Source organism: Papio anubis, chromosome 11, assembly GCF_008728515.1.
Source record: "Papio anubis isolate 15944 chromosome 11, Panubis1.0, whole genome shotgun sequence".
Taxonomy (NCBI): Eukaryota; Metazoa; Chordata; class Mammalia; order Primates; family Cercopithecidae; genus Papio; species Papio anubis.
Window position 1 is genome coordinate 22,749,815 of NC_044986.1, and position 20,815 is coordinate 22,770,629.

The window sequence follows — 20,815 nt, forward strand, 5'->3', positions numbered from 1 at the left end:
GGGATTCTAATAAGATTTCTAATAAGAAAAGAAGTCAGCAAGTATTCCCTTCACTCTGTGAAAGAACATAAGAGGCCACCATTTAGACTGTCTTGTTGGGGAGATGACTTAAAAATGGTAAACCGAAAAGCAACATAATAGGTGAAGCCATTTCAATTAAGGGATGCCAGGTTAGAGACAGCGAATGAGGAAAATTACAATAGAACAACCTCTTCTGGGTTTATATGAGGATTCAGAAAGTATAGAGGAAGAAAACTGCTTTGAGGAGAAACAAGTAGGGCTATTGCAAGAAAGGGCTACTGTGTGATGGTTGATACTGAGTGTCAACTCGATTGAATTGAATAATGCAAAGAATTGTTGCTGGGTGTGTTTGTGAGGGTGCTGCCAAAGGAGATGAACATTTGAGTCAGTGGGCTGGGAGAGGCAGACCCACCTTCAATCTGGGTGGGCACCATCTAATCAGCTGCCAGTGCAGCTAGACTAAAACAGGCAGATGGAAAGAGCAGACTTGCTGAGACTTCCAGCCTTCATCTTTCTCCCGTGCTGGATGCTTCCTGTCCTCTAACATCGGACTCCAAGCTCTTCAGGTTTTGGACTCCTGGACTTGCACCAGCGGTTTGCCAGGGGCTCTCGGGCCTTCAGCCACAGACTGAAGGCTGCACTGTTGGCTTCCCTGCTTTTGAGGTTTTGAGACTCTGACTGGTTTCCTTGCTCCTCAGCTTGCAGACAGCCTATTGTGAGACTTCACCTTGTAATCATGTGAGTCAATACTCCTTAGTAAACTACCCTTCATATATACATCTATCCTATTCCGTCCCTCTAGAGAACCCTAATACAGACTGCCATTTTGTTAACAAGGTCCCATTAAATAGCTGCTGCATACCTTTCTAAGCAACAATCCAACCTGTTGCAAGCACTAGGTACCTTGGCTAAAAGCATCCAGTTACTGAGCTGCAGTTAACACATAGTTCAAAAACTCTTGCAACAGAGAAATCTGAAGAATATCACACCTTGACCATCTCATTGCTCCTGGAACTCTACTGTAAGAAACTAGAGTTTGTAAAACTAGACTGAAAAAATGGAGGGGTTGGCATGTGTCAAGGGCCCCCTCTAGTGACTCTGGAAAAAAAAGTGAAGTAATTTGAGATTGAGGATACTGGGAGGAAAAATAGCAGCCCAGACAGTGCTGAAGAAAGCCTCAGCCTTATCTACCTTTGCAGCCCTCATTTCTAATTCTGAGGTGGTACGATAGATTCCTGTGTTTGAAGACCTCTCCTAGCAAAGACCTCTGCCTCAGAAGTGTTAGGGACTTCCAGTACATTACACCTTAACTGCCTCTGTTAGTCCCAAATGATTTGGCCTTAAACCCATGTCCTTCGATTTTCTGTGGTGGTGGGTTTTTTTCACCCATATGTACTTCCATGTTTCCAGCCTTTATCGCCGTCATTGTTAATTGCTGAATAATTTTAGGTGTTTATTTATAAAGCCAAAGCAGGACTTGTGATCACTGCACACTTTGATGTTTGATAATCAACTTTCCAGGCACTGATCTGAACACACAGTATCCATGAGATAACATTCAAATCTTAATGTCTCTTTCCAATAGACTTATACCAACCAATGTGAGGACTTGAGGAAATATATCCATGTGCTTCTTGCAAACCTAATCGCTAGGCTGCCTCATGTCCCTGTGCAATTACTGGCTGCCACAAGGGCTCTTACACCCAGGAGACTCTCTGTCTCTAGGAAGGGGAGAGTGAGTGCCACATGGTGGCAGATTTATGGAGCAACGCTGGCATCTTTCATGCAGAAGACTGGCAGCCAGGAGTAATCCAGTCCCCCTAGGACACTGACACAAGTGATCGGAGTATACCTAAATAGGTGCAGTCTAAAGAAAACAGGAGTGGGGAGGCAAAGGGCAAAGAAAACCAGAGATGGTGAATTGTGCCCTTAAAATCTATTTCTCTGTGTCATGTGGAGGATCAGTCAACACTGTGCTCTCTCTCTCCCATTTACATAGTTAACTTGGGAGAAAGAAAGAGCTAGTGTATTAAAGAGTCTGTCCTACTTCTGAAGCAGGAAAGCCAGGACTTGGTTCTGGCTCTGTGGGTTATTAAGCTGTGTGTGCTCACTTATTCATTTGGGTCACTTACCTAATCTGGACTTCAAATTTCCTCATCTATAAAATTAAAGTATTAAACTAAAAAATGTTGTATCTCTGGATCTAAATATATCCTGTGAAGTACTTAGACAAAGTGTAGATATGAAAGCCATTTTTTTATTTTTTTGAGACGGAGTCTCGCTTAGTCGCCCAGGCTGAAGTGCAGTGACACAATCTCAGCTCACTGCAAGCTCCGCCTCCTGGGTTCATGCCATTCTCCTGCCTCAGCCTCCTGAGTAGCTGGGACTACAGGTGCATGCCACCAGGTCCGGCTAATTTTTTGTATTTTTAGTAGAGATGGGTTTCACCGTGTTAGCCAGAATGCTCTTGATCTCCTGACCTCATGATCCACCCACCTCGGCCTCTTGAAGTGTTGGGATTACAGGCATGAGCCACCATGCCTGGCTGAAAGCCATTTCTAAGAAGACATGTTTTGTGAAATCTGAGCTCTTGCCAAAATAATATTCCTTCTAGAAATGTTAACCCACTTCATCAAGAATTACTTACTGTGACCAAAATAAAAGCTGTTAATACTTCTAGGCAATAGGCAATTGAAATAGATTCTGTTCTTACTTTTCTCGGATGAAAAGAATAATTGTTTCTTCCAAAAGATGAAACTAAGGGAACAAGGACATCACTGTTGCTCAATATTCACAAAAAAGGAGAAGATAATTTCCACCTAATTACATATAACTTTAAAACAAGGGCCAGGTGCAGTGGCTCACACCTGTAATTCTAACACTTTGGGAAGCCAATGATCACTTGAGGCCAGGAGTTCAACACCAGCCTGGGTAAAGTGAGACCCCTATCTACTTAAAAGAAAAGCACATACCTGTAATTCTAGCTACCTACTTGGGAGGGTGCGGTGGGAGGAACCCTTGAGCCCAGGAGTTGGAGATGACATCGAGCTATGATTGAGCCATTGCACTCCAGCCTGAACAAGAGTGAGGTCCTGTCTTCTCTTAAAAAAAAAAAAAAAAAAAAAAAAAAAGGAAAATACCAAGTAGGGAAGGAAAGATCCTCCTAAGTAGCAGGCTAACACTTTGCTGTTACCATTTAAACTGCGTTAATGTGCAACTGGTTCCATTTACACTTGCCTCCATTTAAGATAGCGGACTAAGCATAAATACACAAACCTGGATTATTAGCATTCCAGGATAAGGAGATATGCCTGAGTAAAAAGATACAGAATGAAGAGTATTTCGTAAATGTAACACTTTTTCCTCCCAGGCTCAAGTGACCCCTTCCACCTCAGCCTCCCAAGTAGCTGGGACTACAGGTGTGGCCACCACACCCAGGTAATTTTTAAATTTTTTGTAGAAATGGGATCTCACTATGTTGCCCAGGCTGGTCTCAAACTCCTGGCTCAAATGATCCTCCTGCTCCAGCTTCTAAAAATGTTGGTATTACAGGTATGAGCCACTATACCTAGCAGAATTTTTATGAAAAGTTCTTAAATCTTTAAGACAGAACATAATCTCTGTACCTCTGTAGCAAGCACCCAACAACTGGAAGCTGTATCCTGTGTAAGACCATTTACTGGGTGATAGTGAAATCTGAATACTGTTCACTTTACTTAAACACTAGTATTCTCCCTTTGTGGGAAGCTGAATCAAAGTACTAGTCCTTTTATTTAGAATTTGTTTTGTTTTTGGATGGAGTCTCGCTGTCTCCTAGGCTGGAGTGCTGTAGCGCAATCTTAGCTCACTGCAACCTCCACTGCCCAGGTTCAAGCAATTCTCCTGCCTCAGTCTCCCAAGTAGCTGGGACTATAGGCCCGTGTCACTTCACCCAGCTGATTTTTGTATTTTTAGTAGAAATGGGGTTTCACCATGTTGGTCAGGCTGGTCTTGAGCTCTTGACCTCAAGTGATCTGCTCGCCTCGGCCTCCCAAAGTGCTGGGATTACAGGCGTGAGCCACTGCACCTGGCCTAGAGAGTTATTAAAAGAGAAACACTTTTTAAGAATTAACTAAATATTTCCAAAGACAAGTTTGCTATTGCTTACTTTTAAAAAAGGAATCCTCCCTTTCTATTTCTCCATTTTCTACTGACTATATTATTCACAGTAAAATTATTTCTATAAATTGCATCATTTTATAAAATTACTTTTTCACTAATTTTGAGTAGACAAATCCTTAACCTACATATTAACCATTTCATGTTTTACATCTTTTTCAAAAAGAGCATAAAAAGTAAATAAAAATCCTTACAAATATTCACACTGACTTCTAGGACTCTACGCTGGGAAAATAATCCTAAATTTTGGAAGTTTTATGTATAAAAGTGTTGATTTTTTAAATTCATTTTTGGTACTTTAGCCAAAAGAAAACAATCTAGTCGGATAGTTAAGTAAATTATGCTACTTCTACTTGACAGAATAGCATATGGCTATTAAAATTTTGTTTCCAAAGCATTAAAACAGCAATATTTTATACTGTATTACTAAATTAAAAATCTAAGATATAAAATTATGCACCTAGAATAAACATAAAAATAAACCACAAAACTTTTTATGAAGATTTGAAGGAAATGCCCCAAAATATTAATATTGGCAGGCCAAAGTGGAAGATCACCTGAGCCCAGGAGTTCAAGATTGCAGTGAGCTGTGATCCTGCCACTGCACTCCAGCCTGGGTGATGGGATGAGACCCCCCATCTCTTAAAATATATGTTCAATTCCACTGTGGTGAATGTAATGCATTTGTAACAGTATTAACAAAATCTGCAAGTGGAAGAATCAGTACTACTCTGAGGAAAGGACTCTCCAGCCAAAGAGAAGCACTTAGATTTTATGCATCATTGGCTAACTCCTTGGGTAAATGTCTGTCCTTCTAAGTTTCTGGGTTAAGTATGCTCAGGATTGTCACATTTTTCTATTCAGTTTCATTAGAATTAACAACTCATGACTAAGATATCGCAAAGAATATAGGCTTTTACAAAAATTTATTGTTTCATTATTAGGTGCTTTATTATTATAAATTTACTGGCATTTCATCATACTAATATCTTTTGGGAAACACTTAAGAATAATATTAAGTTTTAGAATGATGCTATGTCTGTAACATCCTTTGAATTGAATCTTGGAACTTACCTTACACCAAATTCTGTATTATAAGGGGTTGGTCATATCAGAGGAAATCTACAAATTATAAACTATACACCAAGCATTCATGATGAATATTCTTAGGTAGATGTTTAAGAAAAATTCTTGGGGAAATGTGTAAGAAAAATGGTAGAAATACTAGAAAGATATTCTAGTTACATAACCCTTTGAATAGAGTCATAGATAGAACATATACCAAATTATCTATTATAGATCAGTTATATTACAGCAAAGCTATAAAGTATAAATAATACACCGAACATTTAAACTCTAAAGATTCAGTCAAAATGAAAACCCAAAGTAAACACACATTTTAAAATTTGATTTAAAGTCCCATTACTATTTCTTTATTTTAAAAGTATCTCTCTAGGTATTTCTGGTTTCCAATGATGGAAGTGTAGCTCCTAACAAATTCTCCTACAGATAAAAAGTATAAACTGAGGCCAGGGGAAATCAACAAGAAAAAGAAATTAAAGGTAAATATTTCAAAAGGAAGAAATAAAACTGCCTCTTTCTTGCAAATGACATGACTGTCTATGTGGAAAATGTCAATCTACAAAAAGCTACAAGGACTATTAAGGTAGTCTTCCAGGGTCACAGGAGACCCACAGTGAGGGCTGCACTTCAAGACCTACTTTCAAAGAAAAGAGTACGGAAAGGGGAAAAAATGTAACCTCACAATGAAGAAAACTGGCAAATACAAGGTTGGGTAGGTGATCGAGGTAAATATCATCAGTGATAAAGCATGTTAATATGTACTATTATATGAGGTAATGAGAATACTTCACTTCTGTGGTATTAGCCTCAATCTAACCATGAGAAAAATATCAAACCCAATTTGAGGGACATTCTACAAAACATCTGAATATTCCTCAAAATTGTCAAGATATAATAAACAATGACAGAAACTCTCACAGACTAGAAGAGATGTAAGTAAATGTAATGTGGTATCCTCTGTGGGATCCTACAAAAGGAAAAGGGCCTTAGTAGAAAAACTAGTCAAATCTGAATGAAATCTTGAGTTGATAGCAATATATCAATGATAAATATACTATGGTTGGTAGGGGCTGATTTTGTGCTTCCCTTCCCAAATTCACATGTTGAAGTCCTAACCCTCAATACCTCAAATGTAACTATTTGGAGACAGGCCTTTTAAAGAGGTGATTAAGTTAAAATGAGGCCTTACATCCAATCTGATTAGTGTTCTCACTGGAAAAGACTATGACAAATGAAAAGCCACATAAAACACTAAATTAGTCACAAACCAATTATTTAATTGAAGCTATAAAAAAGGCAGTATAAGTGATAAAACAATTAGGAAAGAATATTTAGCATGTTTCAAAAGATTTAAAATAGCAGGACATTTTACAAAAAGTTGTACAGGAAATAAAATTCTTAAACTATAAGTACAAACATGACATTACAGAGTATCTTATAAAATACAAAGACAAATATAAAAGGACTATGATGCTTTAAGTCTGAAAACTATTAATAATGGCCAAATATTTAGGTTTAAATTCACAGTTCCTGGGTATGAGAATCATTACTATACACATCTCCCAAACCAGTAGGTAGTATTTTCCAATTAACCATGTGTGGTATCATCTTCTACAAAGTCTTTGGCCATCTCTGCTGTGATCACATCAATATGACTAACCTGAAGAATAAATGTTAAAAACAAAATCTGTTAAATACATCTGTTTGCATTGTATAGGGTAACATATACAGCCCATCACCTACATTTTTAAATTTTTCTTTTTTTTTTTTTTTTGAGATGGAGTCTTGCTCTTGTCGCCCAGGCTGGAGTGCAGTGGCACGATCTTGGCTCACTGCAACCTCCGCCTCCCAAATTCAAGCAATTCTTCTGCCTCAGCCTCCCAAGTAGCTGGGACTACAGGCTCACACCACCATGCCCAGCTAATTTCATATTTTTAGTAGAGACAGGGTTTCTCCATACTGGCCAGGCTGGTATCAAACTCCTGACCTGGTGATCCACCTGCCTTGGCCTCCCAAAGTGCTGGGATTACAGGCGTCAGCCACTGCGCACAGCCTATCACCTATATTTTACATATGAAGTAAAATAATTCTGAAGCACTGACTTATAAAACCTTTATTTACAGTGGTGTTTGTTCAATGCATGGATTTAAAAAATATGTATTTTAATGCTCTGAAGAAATACCATGCCTAAACATCTAAACTACCTTTTGTTCACTTTCTATTACTTTGCTATTTCATCAATAATGTTAAGGTTGGGAAGACACCCAGGAAGAGCTATGCAGTCCATACAAATGAACATATGTAATTGTTAAAGATTGTGCATTACAGAAGCACTGAATAGACTGGATAGAAAGATATGGTTTGCTAATGCCAATGAAAATAAAACGAATGCAATGCCATAAACTATTGCTAAACTTCATAGTTATTTGAAGGAAAAGTTTTTTCTTTAAAAAGACATCAGATAAGCAAAGACTTTCTAAGTTTTCTTTCACTATTTAACATAAAATCAGAATTCAACAAATTAATTACAAACTTAAAAAATTACCTTATTTCTGAACTTTACACCATAGAATTTGTCAGCTGACTCAAGCAGTTCAGGCCTAAAAGTAGTTGTAATAAACTGAGCATGTACAGCAAGTTCCATAATCATATCTGTAAAAAGGAAATAGTGCTTTAACAAATTTCTCTTTTCAGCAGAGCTGAAAATTTAAAAAGCAACTATCTTTACTCTTACTAAAATTCAAAACTGCCTGAGTTTGATTTTTTCATACATGTATCAGCAAATATTACCAGCTTATTGTTAAATACAAAACCAAAACTGTACTGAACTGTACCTGACACAGCCTTTCTGTGCTGAGCATCCAGAGCCTGGTCAATCTCATCAAACAAGTAAAATGGAGCTGGGTCACATTTCTGAATGGCAAAAATCAGAGCAAGAGCTACCAAGGATTTCTGTCCACCTGAAAGCTGTTGCATTTCTCTCATTTCACCTTGTTTTCCTGTAAATGACACCTAAGAATAAACACATGAGTTAATATCCTAAAGGGTAGAACCACCACCATCTTCCAAAAGTAACTTGCATATAATGCACCAATCAGATATGCAAAAGATACTATAAATTCTATTATGGTAATGCTCTGAGGAAAATAGAATATAAAAGTATTTTACCCTAATTCCAACTCCAGTAAACTGGTCAACTGATGGGACACTGCTTTGTGAGCCAGAACCCCTCTCACTCTCACCGCTCCCTTCTCCTTCATCTTGAGACTGACTGCCCTCCACATCTCCTTTCTTCATCACCAAAGTAGCTTTGCCACCAGGTACTAACTTCTGGAATACTTCACTGAAGTTCTTGGATACCTTAAAAAAAAAAAGACTGAAATATAAATTTTGCTTAGGTAGAATTATACATTAACAAGTAAAATATTTAAAAGCTACCAATTATTTTTTAATCTTAACAAGGATAACAGACTGGATCCTTCTAAAGGCTGTGTAAAACATTCAAGTTACTGTAAACCTATATGCTAGATTTGTTCACATGTATTAGATTCACCTGTTAATGAGGAAAAAAGCTTTAAAATCTTTACAAACTGAGTAAGAGCTGAAGCTTTTGTCCTGTGTATATTTTTACTACAAAGCAAAACATACCTGTTTGAAAGTTAACTGAATAGCTTCGTATTTCCGAAGTTCAAGTACATTCATCAGCTCCATGATCGATTTGTAACCCCTATCTAACTCTTCTTGTCGCTTTATTAACTTTTCTTTCTGCTCTGAGAAATTTACAAACTGATCCAAAGCCTTTTTGTTAACATGGCTGTACTTCTTTAATTCTGTGTTGCACTGCTCAAGTTTTCGAAACAACTAAAAAGAGAAAATATGTATTCGTATAAATAAATTTACATACCAAGCAATTTGTAACAAGACTTCAAATTTAAAACCAACCTGTTTGAGGCTCAGTGTCTGGTACTTTTCAAATGCTTCCTGGGGAAGTGATCCAAGTTCTCGAATTTTCTTCATACACTCCTCTTTCTTCTTCAGTAGCATGCCTTGCCGATTTGTCATCTTTTCCAGTTCTTTAGTATCATGATTTATAGCATCCATATGTTCTTTTTCCATATTTTTCCAGCGCTCCATACTCTTCTGAAGCTCCTTAATTCCAGCTTCTGTTTTATCAATGGAATTGTCCAAATCTAAGATGGGGGGAAAAACAAAATTAGGCTATAATATCTAGTTTAAAGCCAGTGTTACAGCGTTATTTGAGTAAAGATTTTTATGATCAAACCTACCAAAATAGATTTTAGGTTTTTGTCAGTGTTTAAAATTTTCTGTGAAAATTTATGAACCACTTAAATCAGTACAAAATTAGAACTATATATATAAGTCACTCAAATATATAATTTTCATTATTCAATGTTAATGCTTATAAACTAAAGTTATTTTCTTAGCAACTAAGTGATAAGAGAAACTTGAGTCAAGTATTTCATATTTTATCAACAAAATGAATCATTTATGGTCTCAATTGTCACAAACATTTTAGTAAAAACTTCCTATTTATAGTCAACTTACTAAATTCCATTCACTATACATTGTTTATAATGGAAAACAAAAAATCATTAGTATATGCTTCTGCCTATTTGGACATTTTATTCTGCAGTAAACAATTTTATAAAACATGTATGTAAACAAAATTTTACTACATAAAAATTCACCTTCTGATCGTGCCATAGTGTCTTTTACTCTTTTATTGATGGCTTCAAGTTCTGATGTTGTGGCAGTGAGAACAGTACCCCCTTCTGTCTCTCTCAGCTCATTAAGTTCCTATAATAAAAAAATGTAAATTCCATTAGTTTCAAATGTTATGACTGCCAACATTTTCTACAGCTATTGTCTGAACAAACATTCAAGAAAACCAAAAAATATAAATACTTCATATAATTAGAAATATACTTAAAGTATCCATTAAAGGGAAGAAAAAGACATAATTACTAGAAAATTTCTAAGCATCTAAACACCACTGAAAAACTATAACATTTACTAAGTACTCAGAATGTGCCACGATAGCAATTATATAAAACAACTATGATAATATTTAATTTACACAAGAAACTGAGGCTTAGAAATAGTAAGTGACTTGTCCAAAATCACACACTAGGTGGCAGAATTCCAACCCAAGGCCCACAGACACTAAGCTTTCTGTCCCCAAAGCCCTTGCTTTCAATCAGAGCCTCTGATATAACCACTTGCAGTAGGTCATGGCCACCAAGGAGCCCTTAAAAAAAAAACACATACACACCTGTTCTACTTGGTCCAAGCGTTTTCTCAGATTCTCATTGAGATAAGTCTCTACTCGAGTAATAATACCTTCTAATTTAATTCTTTCATTTAGCAACTGTCTGTTTTCCTAGAATTAAGAAAAAGTCTACATAAGCATGTACATTTCACACACAGGAAGAGTGCTCATCTGCTGTCCTCTCTAGTACTTGTGCTCACATTGAGCTGAAATGAAGTTTAATACATTATATTCTTCAAAAAAGCCCTATACCTTCTTCATTTTTCTCTTATCAATTCATAATGTTAAATTTTTGTGGCTGGCTCTTTTTGTAATGCTTGCTGTCAAAAACGGTTTCTTTAACTGCTTTTCATTTTTTAGAATCAGTGTTGGTGGTTTACATCTATGCAGTTTTAAAAATCTACTAAAGGCTGGGCACGGTGGCTCAAGCCTGTAATCCCAGCACTTTGGGAGGCCGAGGCGGGCGGATCACAAGGTCAGGAGATCGAGACCATCCTGGCTAACACAGTGAAACTCTGTCTTTACTAAAAAAAAAAAAAAAAGGCGTGGTGGCAGGCGCCTGTAGTCCCAGCTACTCGGAGGCTGAGGCAGGAGAATGGTGTGAACTCGGGAGGTGGAGCTTGCAGTGAGCTGAGATCGTGCCACTGCACTCCAGCCTGGGCGACAGAGCAAGAATCGTCTCAAAAAAAAAAAAAAATCAATTCAAATGTTTAATTAAAATATTAAATATGTAAAGGTAGTAAGATAAATATGGTAAGTCTTAACAAGTTCAAACTTACTAATAGCAATACTTACAACTAATAAGTAATGCTAATTAACTAAACTGTAAGGAAATGAAAATTTCTTGTATAATCCTAACCTAGCTAGAACGGTTTAGAAAAACAAAATCTTATTTACTCCTATGGGTATTAAAAGTCCAAGCCTCATTTTAATATTTTCTCAGTTCTTTTCTTTCATATTCCCCTAGTTAGCAAGAAAGGCACTTTTCACAATAGCCAATTACTAATGAATTTTTTTTCCAGTCAGCCATGTACTTACCTGCTGAAGTTGACGAATCTCATCATTCAGTGCATCTACTCTCTTCTGATCTTCCAAACTCAGTTGAGAAAGCAAATCAGTTCCCAGTTCTGCTTTCAATGATTCTCTGGTAGACTCCATAGCATGCAAGCTTGCCTCCAAACTCTGTAAGCTACGTTGCTATATGACGTTATCCGTTTATTAGTAAGGTATTAGCCTCTGGATTACTTATAGTGAAAATTTTAAAACAATCTATATTTGATCTGAGCTAAATACAAAGACATAACTCAAATATTAGGTGCCTATTAATGTGGTAATTAGGACTCTAGCAACAAAAAACATACGATGTAATAGTATAGGTGGGGCAGGGTGGGCCAGATCATATTCCATGATTAAACTATACAAAAATCTTCAGGCATACTATAACAAAAAGTTGCCGGGCACGGTGGCTCACACCTGTAATCCCAGCACTTTGGGAGGCCAAGGCGGGTGGATCACGAGGTCCAGAGTTCGAGATGAGCCTGGCCAACATGGTGAAACCCGTCTCTACTAAAAATACAAAAATTAGCTGGGTATGGAGGTGTGTGCCTGTAATCCCAGCTACTCGGGAGACTGAGGCAGGAGAATCACTTGAATCCGGGAGGCAGAGGTTGCAGTGAGCCGAGATCATGCCATTGCACTCCAGCCTAGGTGACTGGGCGAGACTCCATCCCAAAAAAAAACCAAAAGTTGTCAGAATGTGTTGGGATGGTACAACTGCAGGCACATCTTGTTTTTTTTTTTTAAGCTCTTTGTAGTTTCAGTATAATACTATGTAAAAGATTGGTCAAAACTGTCAAGTTTATGAGACCAATAACATACTATCACATAAGTTTGCTTTCTAATTTTAATACAGTCTGGACAAAATGGAATCAAATATTCAGCTAATTCCACTGTGCTTCAGATAAAAATGGTTACTGACAAAAACTGACCATCAGACAGTTATGTCATAGCTTCAAATGCCTATTTGTTCAATGCAGGTGGAAAGTCTGAACGTGCCAACAGGAGACTCTGGGTATTCACGGGTTTAAGAATGGTAAAACAGATGCAGACATCCAAAAGTATGGGTCCAGCCTGGGCACAGTGGTTCACACCTGTAATTCCAGTACTTTGAGAGGGCAAGGCAGGCGGATCACCTAAGGTCAGGAGTTTGAGACCAGCCTGGCCAACATGGTGAAACCTCATCTCTACTAAACACAAAATTAGCCGGATGTGGTGGTGCACGTCTGTAGTCCCAGCTCCTCAGGAGGCTGAGGCAGGAAAATCGCTTGAACCCAGGAGGTGGAGGCTGCAGTGAGCTGAGAACACACACTGCACTGCAGCCTGGGTGAGGGCGAGACAGAGTGAGACTCTGTCTTCAAAAAAAAAAAAAAAAAGTATGGGTCCAAACAAAAATGAAGCATAAAATTCAAGGATAACCCATATAATGTATGATCCACATTAATCTGTAACAGTTGGTCTATAACCAAAGATATACTTACGAACCTTAGGCATGAAGGTTTTCTCTGACTGCTGCCTCTTCTCTTTTAGCATCTTCATTTCTGATAATATGCTATCTCTAGATGCTTTAAATTTCCTTTGCTGGGTCTCAATCTGTTGCATTTGGTTCATCAACTGATCAATTTCATTATTAATCCATATACAAGGCTAAGGAAAATTATCTCCAGGTGGTAAATGTATCATGTTCTGAATTCTTTTTAGACACAACACCATATATCCCTTCCTTTTCTTTACCCCCAAATAACATTCATGTCCTCAAATTTATGGACCAAAACAATGCTGAACTGTATTACCCAAAATGCGTTCAATCATAAAGAAGCTTGAAACATTTCACACCCCACCATTTCACTCTCAGAATAACATGTATACTGTTTTACTAAAAGCTATACAAAACAAATTCTTGGAAAACCATAAAGGAGGCTAGGTGAAATCTAACAATATTACATACTTTTAAGTATCTTTTCATTCAACAAATGTTTACTGTTACTATGCTTAAGGCACTATGTTAAGGGTTTATGTATGAAGAGTAGTTCTTGCCATATGTGGAAGAAATAATTCAATCTAGCTGGATTATCAAACACAGGAAGATAGCTGGTACACACTGTCAACATCCTCCTTTTCCTCAGTATTTCCCCATACTCTGTGTCAACATCTTGCCAAATTCAGGCAGTTCTTTAAAGTGTGATATGCAGACCCCTACAAGGTCAAAGCTCAGGTGCTTATTTTTATTTTTCTGTGCTTGCACTGATGGCACAGAAGGTATATATCTGCAGTTTTTAAAAAATGCCAGTTTCACTTGAAGCAGTAAAAACCACTAACTTTATATCTATTCTTGATGCTCAAGTACCTGTATTTTTCAACTTGTTTGGCGAAACGGAAAGCACACATAAAGTACTTTTGTCTTATACCAAAGCACCATGGTGATTTTAAGAAAATCCACATACACAATTGTTTCATTTGTGAACTGAACTAACGACTATGGTTACTCAGACTTGGTTATCTGACAGCCATTTCCTCCACTGACATTAAATTTGCACCAAATAACTTCACGACAGTAAAATCTAACATTTTTCACCCTCCCCTGCCACCCCCCCCCCTTTTTTTTTTTTTTTGAGACAGGGTCTCACTTTGTCACCCAGACTGGAGTGCAGTGGTGCAATCTCAGCTCACTGCAACCTCCACCTCCCAGGCTCAAGTGATCTTCCTGCCTCAGCCTCCCAGGTAGCTGGGACTACAGGCCTGTGCCACCACACAAGTACAATGAACTGCCGGTCCTTACATATTTGACTTCTAAGCAGTATGTAACATTACTGATGCCTCTCACTCTCTTCCTTAAAACATTATCTCTTGCTTACATAAATTTAACAAGAAAAAAAATCAAAAAACACTACCAAGGTTTTCCTTATACAATTCACTAACTGATCCTTCTCAGTTTCCTCTTTCTTTGCCTGATACAACCTGTATTTTGGTGTTCTATGGGTTCTTTTCTTCCAAGTGACTTGATGGTATTAGCTACTTAACACTTAAACAATCATTAAAATAGCTTTTAGTCTTTAAAAGCTAAACAAACATAAGCCCTGAACTTAAAACACAAAGTTTTAATATATATGTGAAAAAACAAAAGATTATATATGGCAACCAAAACACAGTTCTTTCCCCACAATATCTATCATTATACACAAAACAAAAAGATATTTTCAATATTTCTGCGCAGGTTTTCATTGAGCTTTGCTTCAAGTTCGCCTAGTTCTTCTTCTGCTTTTCTAACATCTTTCTGCAATTCAAGTCGAGACTTCCTTGTGTCATAATAACCCCCAGTTAGAGCACCTCGATGACTGACCTGGTCACCTATAAACAAAACATATGTGATAGGTCTGTATAACTTTTATTCAATGATAAATTGACTTATAATGAAAAAAACTAACCTGCAGGCTTTAAGTACATAATGAGAATTGAAAAGAATTTAAACCTCCCTGAAAAAATTGCTTTTCAATGCTAAAATTTCCTTTTTTTTGAGACAGAGTCTTACTCTCTTGCTCAGGCTGGAGTGCAGTGCTGTGGCCACAGCTCACTGCAGCCTCAAACTCCTGGATTCAAGTGATCCTCCTGCTTCAGCCTCCTGAGTGGCTAGGAACAGGTGTGTACCACCACACCTTTTTTGTAGAGGCCAGGTCTTGCTATGTGCCCAGGTGGTTCTCAAACTTCCAGCCTCAAGTGACCCTCCTGCTTCAGCCTCTCAAGTATCTGGGATTACAGGGTCAAGCCACTGTGCCTAGACAAAACTCGCAGTTTTTTTTTTTTTTTTTTCTAACAAAAACTCGTAGTTGAACCTGAACATCTACCAGAGAGCAAGGAAGTACTGAAGACTAATGAGGACATATTAGTAGGACACAGGACCTAGCCTGAAATTTCCACTGGCCCTATTTAGGAAAATCTGAGCATCAAAATAACAATACCAGTATAATAACACATTTTATTTTTTAAAAAATAATCCATGAATCACAGTGATACTTTTAAAAAAATGAAAAGTGGAGACTCTTCTCTACAGAAAAGTGACAGCTAATAAATGCAGTAGCAATAACAGAATTCAAGAATCACCATTTTTAAACTCCCAGTGTAATAACTGATTCAGGCAAGAGTCAACAAAGGTGCTAAAGTAACTGGTAAAGTTGTTGGGATAACTTGACATTCATGTAGTCTTGAAGAATAATCTCACATATTATTAAACTACAAAGGGGCAAAAGGGGTACCTTTACAATGGAGAGATCTGCAGGTGATCAAACCTAGTATCGCTAACAATGAGACACATTATATGGCACCATAAGTATATACATTCATGTTAACAATAAACGATGAGGAAGCAAGAAGACAAATCCAGAAAAAGGAACTTTTCTGGATTTTTCTAGGTGGGGAGAAGGGAGGAGTAACTGTCTTATATTTAAAGAATCTAAAGAGAAGACACTACATGCATACTTGATTGAATCCTAGATAGAAAAATATTTTAGAAAAACAAAGCTTGAATATGGATACTTTTAGAAGATATTAGGTTAATGTTAAATTTCTTAGGTGTAACAATGATACTGTGGCTATACAAAAGAATGTTCTTATTGTTAGGAGATGCATGCTTAAATTTTAGAGATGAAGTGTCATGTTTTACTTATTCTCAGATGGTTCAAAACCACAACAAAATGTACATATACAGAAACAAAGCTTGGGGGGAGACGGGTTTACCTACTTTCTTTAACAAATAAAGAGAAAAAAAAAAAAATTGAGGGCAGGTAAACTTATATACTGGAGGTTTCTTAACCTGAATTCCAAAGATAAAATTCAGAAGATCTGTGATTCGAATAGGAAAAAAATTTACATCTTTATTTTTATTAACCTCAAAATGAGATTTAACATTTCCTTCTATAATGAACAGGACAAGAACCACAGTAGTAGTATTAGTACCTGTGACTTTACCAAAAGAAGAGCTATTTTCATATTAGATTACACTTATCAGATTTCAAAATAGTTTACATGTATCAGTACTTCAAACTTATGGTAGTTATTAGACCCACTACTAAATCTTGTTTTTTGAATACATTAAAGAATTATTATTTTTTTGAGACAGAGTCTCGCTGTGTCTCCCAGACTGGAGTGCAGTGGCACAATCTCGGCTCACTGCAAGCTCCACCTCCCAGGTTCACACCATTCTCCTGTCTCAGCCTCCCGAGTAGCTGGGATTACAGGCGCCCGCCACTATGCCCGGCTAATATTTTGTATTTTTAGTAGAAACGGAGTTTCACCGTGTTAGCCAGGATGGTCTCGATCTCCTGACCTCGTGATCCACCCACCTCGGCCTCCCAAAGTGCTGGGATTACAGGCGTGAGCCACCACGCCCAGCCAAAGAATTATATTTTTTTAAATAATCTTGCCAATACATCTTTGTGATCCAAAGTATTTTATTCTAAGCATTAAAAATTGTGTTGAATGTGGCTTTTGCTGTAGAAAAGAAAAAAAGTAAAAAAAAAAAAAAAAAAAAAATTGTGAGGAAGTATCCATAGGCTTCAAATAGCCAAAGCAGTCCACACTGCAGAAAAGGTTAAGAACCCCTGCTACATACCAAATGATTACATTTCAGAGACATCAACTAAGTATTAAGTACAAACCCTGTCTGGACTCTTAATTGAACAAACCAACTATTTAAAAAACGATAAAATAATTGAAAATAAATGTTTCTTTTCTTTTCTTTTTTTTGAGACAGGGTCTTGCTCTATCACCCAGGCTGGAGTGCAAGGGTGTGATCTTGGCTCACTGCACCCTCTGCCTCCCGCGTTTAAGCCACTCTCATGCCTCAGCCTCCTGAGTAGTTGGGATTACAGGCGCACACCACCACACCCAGCTAATTTTTTGTATTTTTAGTAGAGATGGGGTTTCGCCATGCTGGCTAGGCTAGTCTTGAATTCCCGGCATCAAGTGATCCACTTGCCTCGGCTTCCCAAAGTGCTGGGGTTACAGATGTGAGCCATCACACCCGGCCAAAGGCAAAGGATGAATTTTTCGAATACTCTCAAAACCAGAATCCCTCCAAAATACTGTTAAGATATATTCATCAGACATGCATATAGCTCAAGTGACATATTACACAGATTATATGTCTCTCTGTTTTTTGAGACAGTCTCATTCTGTCACCCAGGCTGGAGTGCAGTGGCGTGATCTCGGCTCACTGCAACCACTGCCTCCCGCGTTCAAGCGATTCTCCTGCCCCAGCCTCCTGAGTAGCTGGGACTACAGGTGCACACCACCACACCCAGCAAATCTTCGTATTTTTAGTGGAGACAGGGTTTCGCCTCGTTAGCCAGGCTGGTCTTGAACTCCTGACTTCAGGTGATCCACCCGTCTCAGCCTCCCCAAGTGCTGGGGTTACAGGCGTGAGCCACTGTGCCCAGCCAGATTATGTTTTAAATGATTTGTTAGAATTTATCTGTTTAAAGCTAAGAATTAGTATTACAAACCTTCCAAAGTAATACAGTCCATAGTGAAAGCACGGGCCAGCTGGGTTGAAACTTCCATGCTACGACAAATAAGAGTCTTTCCAAAAACATGTTTGAAAGCTTTGTCGAATCTGGAATTGTACCTCAGTTTGCTGATCATAGGAATAGCATCCTAAAAATGAAATTTTGTGAACAGAGAGATCACAGTTAACTAAAAACTTAGAATTATAAAAGTACATCTTTATGAAATACAAATAAACCAAACACCATTATATTTCAAAATTATTGGGGTTTTTCCTGAAGTAGTTAGAAGACTCATTCCACTAGAATATCCTGGTAATTTTGCTCATGTAATCAAGGTTTTCAACAGTAGAACCTAATAGCATAAAGAGTTTAGTGGTTCTGTAGCTAGACTGCCCAAATTCAAACACTGGTTTCACCATTTATCAGATGTGTGCTGTGGAGAAGTTGCTTAACTTCCTCAAATAATAGTTACTTCATCTACAAAACTGTAGACAATACATACCTTCCTTATAAAGTTGTGAAGCCTAAATGAGTTAATATATGCAAAACTTAGGATAGTATCTCTCACATAAAAGGGCTAAATATAAACAGCATTTCCTCAATGTTTTAATTTTACATATTTTATATATCTAAATTAGATATTCAGGAAAATATTTTGTCAGATAGAATTTCATTTTCTCTCTCCTAAACTGTTAGAACAGGATTTTTGGAATTTTTTAAATTATGAAAATATATCTCATATACAGAAAAATGTAGTTAAGTGTTCAGTGTAAATTAATAAAGAGAACACCAACATAACCACTACACAGCACAAGAAACAGAGCACTGCTGACACCCCAGAAGCCATGGGTGTGCTCCTTTCCTAATCACACAGCATTTAACTACGGTGGTTACCTGCCAGAAATGACCACTGCCATGACTGTGTTAATCACTTCCTTGTACTTCCTAGTTCAATTGTTTTTTTTTTTGAGACAGAGTCTTGCTCTGTTGCCAGGATGAAGTACAGTGGCATGATCTTGGCTCACTGCAACCTCTGCCTCCCCAGTTCAAGCGATTTTCCTGCCTCAGCCTTCCAAGTACCTGGGATTACAGCTGCCCACTACCATGTCCAGCTAATTTTTTGTATTTTTAGTAGAGACAGGGTTTTGCCATGTTGGCCAGGCTGGTCTTGAACTCCTAACCTCAGGTGATCCGCCCACCTCCCCCTCCCAAAGTGAGGGGATTACAGGCATGAGCCACCAAGCCCCGTCCTCATCTAAGTTTGGTTTTGTTTACGTAGCGTAAACAGAACCACACCCCATGTATTCCTTTGTGTCTCGTTCCATTCATACATCATGTTTTTGAGACCCAATTTTTCTTACCCAAACTTCAAAAACAATTTATAGATGTGATAACAGAAAAAGCCAGACCCTTTGATAGCTTACAGGATTCTTAATGTTCCACTTAAATTACTGATCATTTCAGCTTTAACTTCAGGGGATGGTAAAACAGTTGATACTACCATCAACATTCTGAAGTCAAGTACCTCAAAGCAATTACACTGTTCTAAGAATGGTGTCTGAAGAATATTTTTAATCCACCTAAAGTTCACTAGCTAGTAACAGCAATATTATGTTTCTGAAGTCTATCACCTTACTAGCCATTTTTTTCATTTAATTTGTTTTTAAAATATATCAAGACACTTTAAATCTTTACATGACAGTTCCTTGGGAATTTTTCTCCAACTCCCTAACCTTAATTATGTCACTCCCAGATATACTCTCAAAGTATCCTGTACTTACGCTTTTAACACTGTACATTTGCAATGATTTGTTTCGTATCTTGGCTTTTTTCTCCTTTTTAAATGATCCTCCCACCTCAGCCTCCCAAGTAGCTGGGATTACAGGCGCACATCACTACACCACGGATCATGGCTGTGACTTCTGTCTCCCTCCCCAAAACCCACTCAGCACTAAGGTCCATGGGAAGACAGGTATTTTTATCTCATAGACCATTGAATCCCAGTGTGTAGTGACTGGGCACTAGCATGTGTTAGACTATGTGACAAAAAAATAACATTATAAAAGAGAAATAGACCTTATCACACATTGACTCACATTGGTTTCAGGATAGGCAGTATCCCTGACATCTAACTTGTTAAGAGGCAGAAAAGTAACCTCTCCAGGAAGATTCATTTTATTAAACTCCATTAAAATCTTCGTGCTGACTTCATCTGAATCAACAATGTGATAAAATAACCTGAATATAAAGAGAGTAAGACAAATCTTTATTGGTACTTTTTTTTTTTTTTTTTGAGACAGGGTCTTCCCATGTTGCCCAAACTGATCTTGAACTCCTAGACTCAAGGAATCCTCCCACCTCAGCCTCCTGCATAGCTGGGACTGAAGGTGTGCACTTTTAAAGTGTTATAAACACTTAAGCATCAAACAATTAACTTTTTTGCTATATAATCCAAATAATTTTGGAAAAAAATAAGACTACTTTAAAAATTCCAATGGCGGAGGAGAAACTCCCAAAAGGGGAAAGTTCTAGCTTCTATAATTAGGAACAAATACTTAGCATCTACTTCTTTAATTAGAAAGTCAAATAAGGAACCGAGATATAAAAAGATAATGGAAGGTATGATGCACAAAAACTACAAAAGTTGTTTCTTAGACTATTCTTATTCCCTCTTCTAAAAATGCTAAATATCAAGCAAAAGCTTTAA

At 37.6% G+C, this 20,815-nt stretch overlaps 1 protein-coding gene across 4 annotated transcripts in view; it reads right to left on the bottom strand.

Annotated features, from left to right (window-relative positions):
- Window positions 1–5,104: 5,104 nt before the first annotated feature.
- The window catches only part of SMC3 (structural maintenance of chromosomes 3), a 38,404-nt gene continuing 22,693 nt past the window's right edge, over window positions 5,105–20,815 (bottom strand). For all 4 annotated transcript variants that reach the window (XM_017944537.3, XM_021944066.2, XM_021944065.2 and 1 more), the window contains 13 exons: window positions 20,205–20,346; window positions 18,106–18,256; window positions 14,804–14,956; window positions 13,094–13,245; window positions 11,591–11,749; window positions 10,556–10,663; window positions 9,972–10,080; window positions 9,205–9,452; window positions 8,911–9,123; window positions 8,431–8,622; window positions 8,097–8,274; window positions 7,808–7,914; window positions 5,105–6,922 (listed from right to left, as the gene is read on the bottom strand). In XM_017944537.3, the coding sequence (XP_017800026.2) occupies window positions 6,851–6,922; window positions 7,808–7,914; window positions 8,097–8,274; window positions 8,431–8,622; window positions 8,911–9,123; window positions 9,205–9,452; window positions 9,972–10,080; window positions 10,556–10,663; window positions 11,591–11,749; window positions 13,094–13,245; window positions 14,804–14,956; window positions 18,106–18,256; window positions 20,205–20,346 (1,984 nt within the window). In that variant the 3' untranslated portion in view covers window positions 5,105–6,850. The remainder of the gene's footprint in view (window positions 6,923–7,807; window positions 7,915–8,096; window positions 8,275–8,430; window positions 8,623–8,910; window positions 9,124–9,204; window positions 9,453–9,971; window positions 10,081–10,555; window positions 10,664–11,590; window positions 11,750–13,093; window positions 13,246–14,803; window positions 14,957–18,105; window positions 18,257–20,204; window positions 20,347–20,815) is intronic.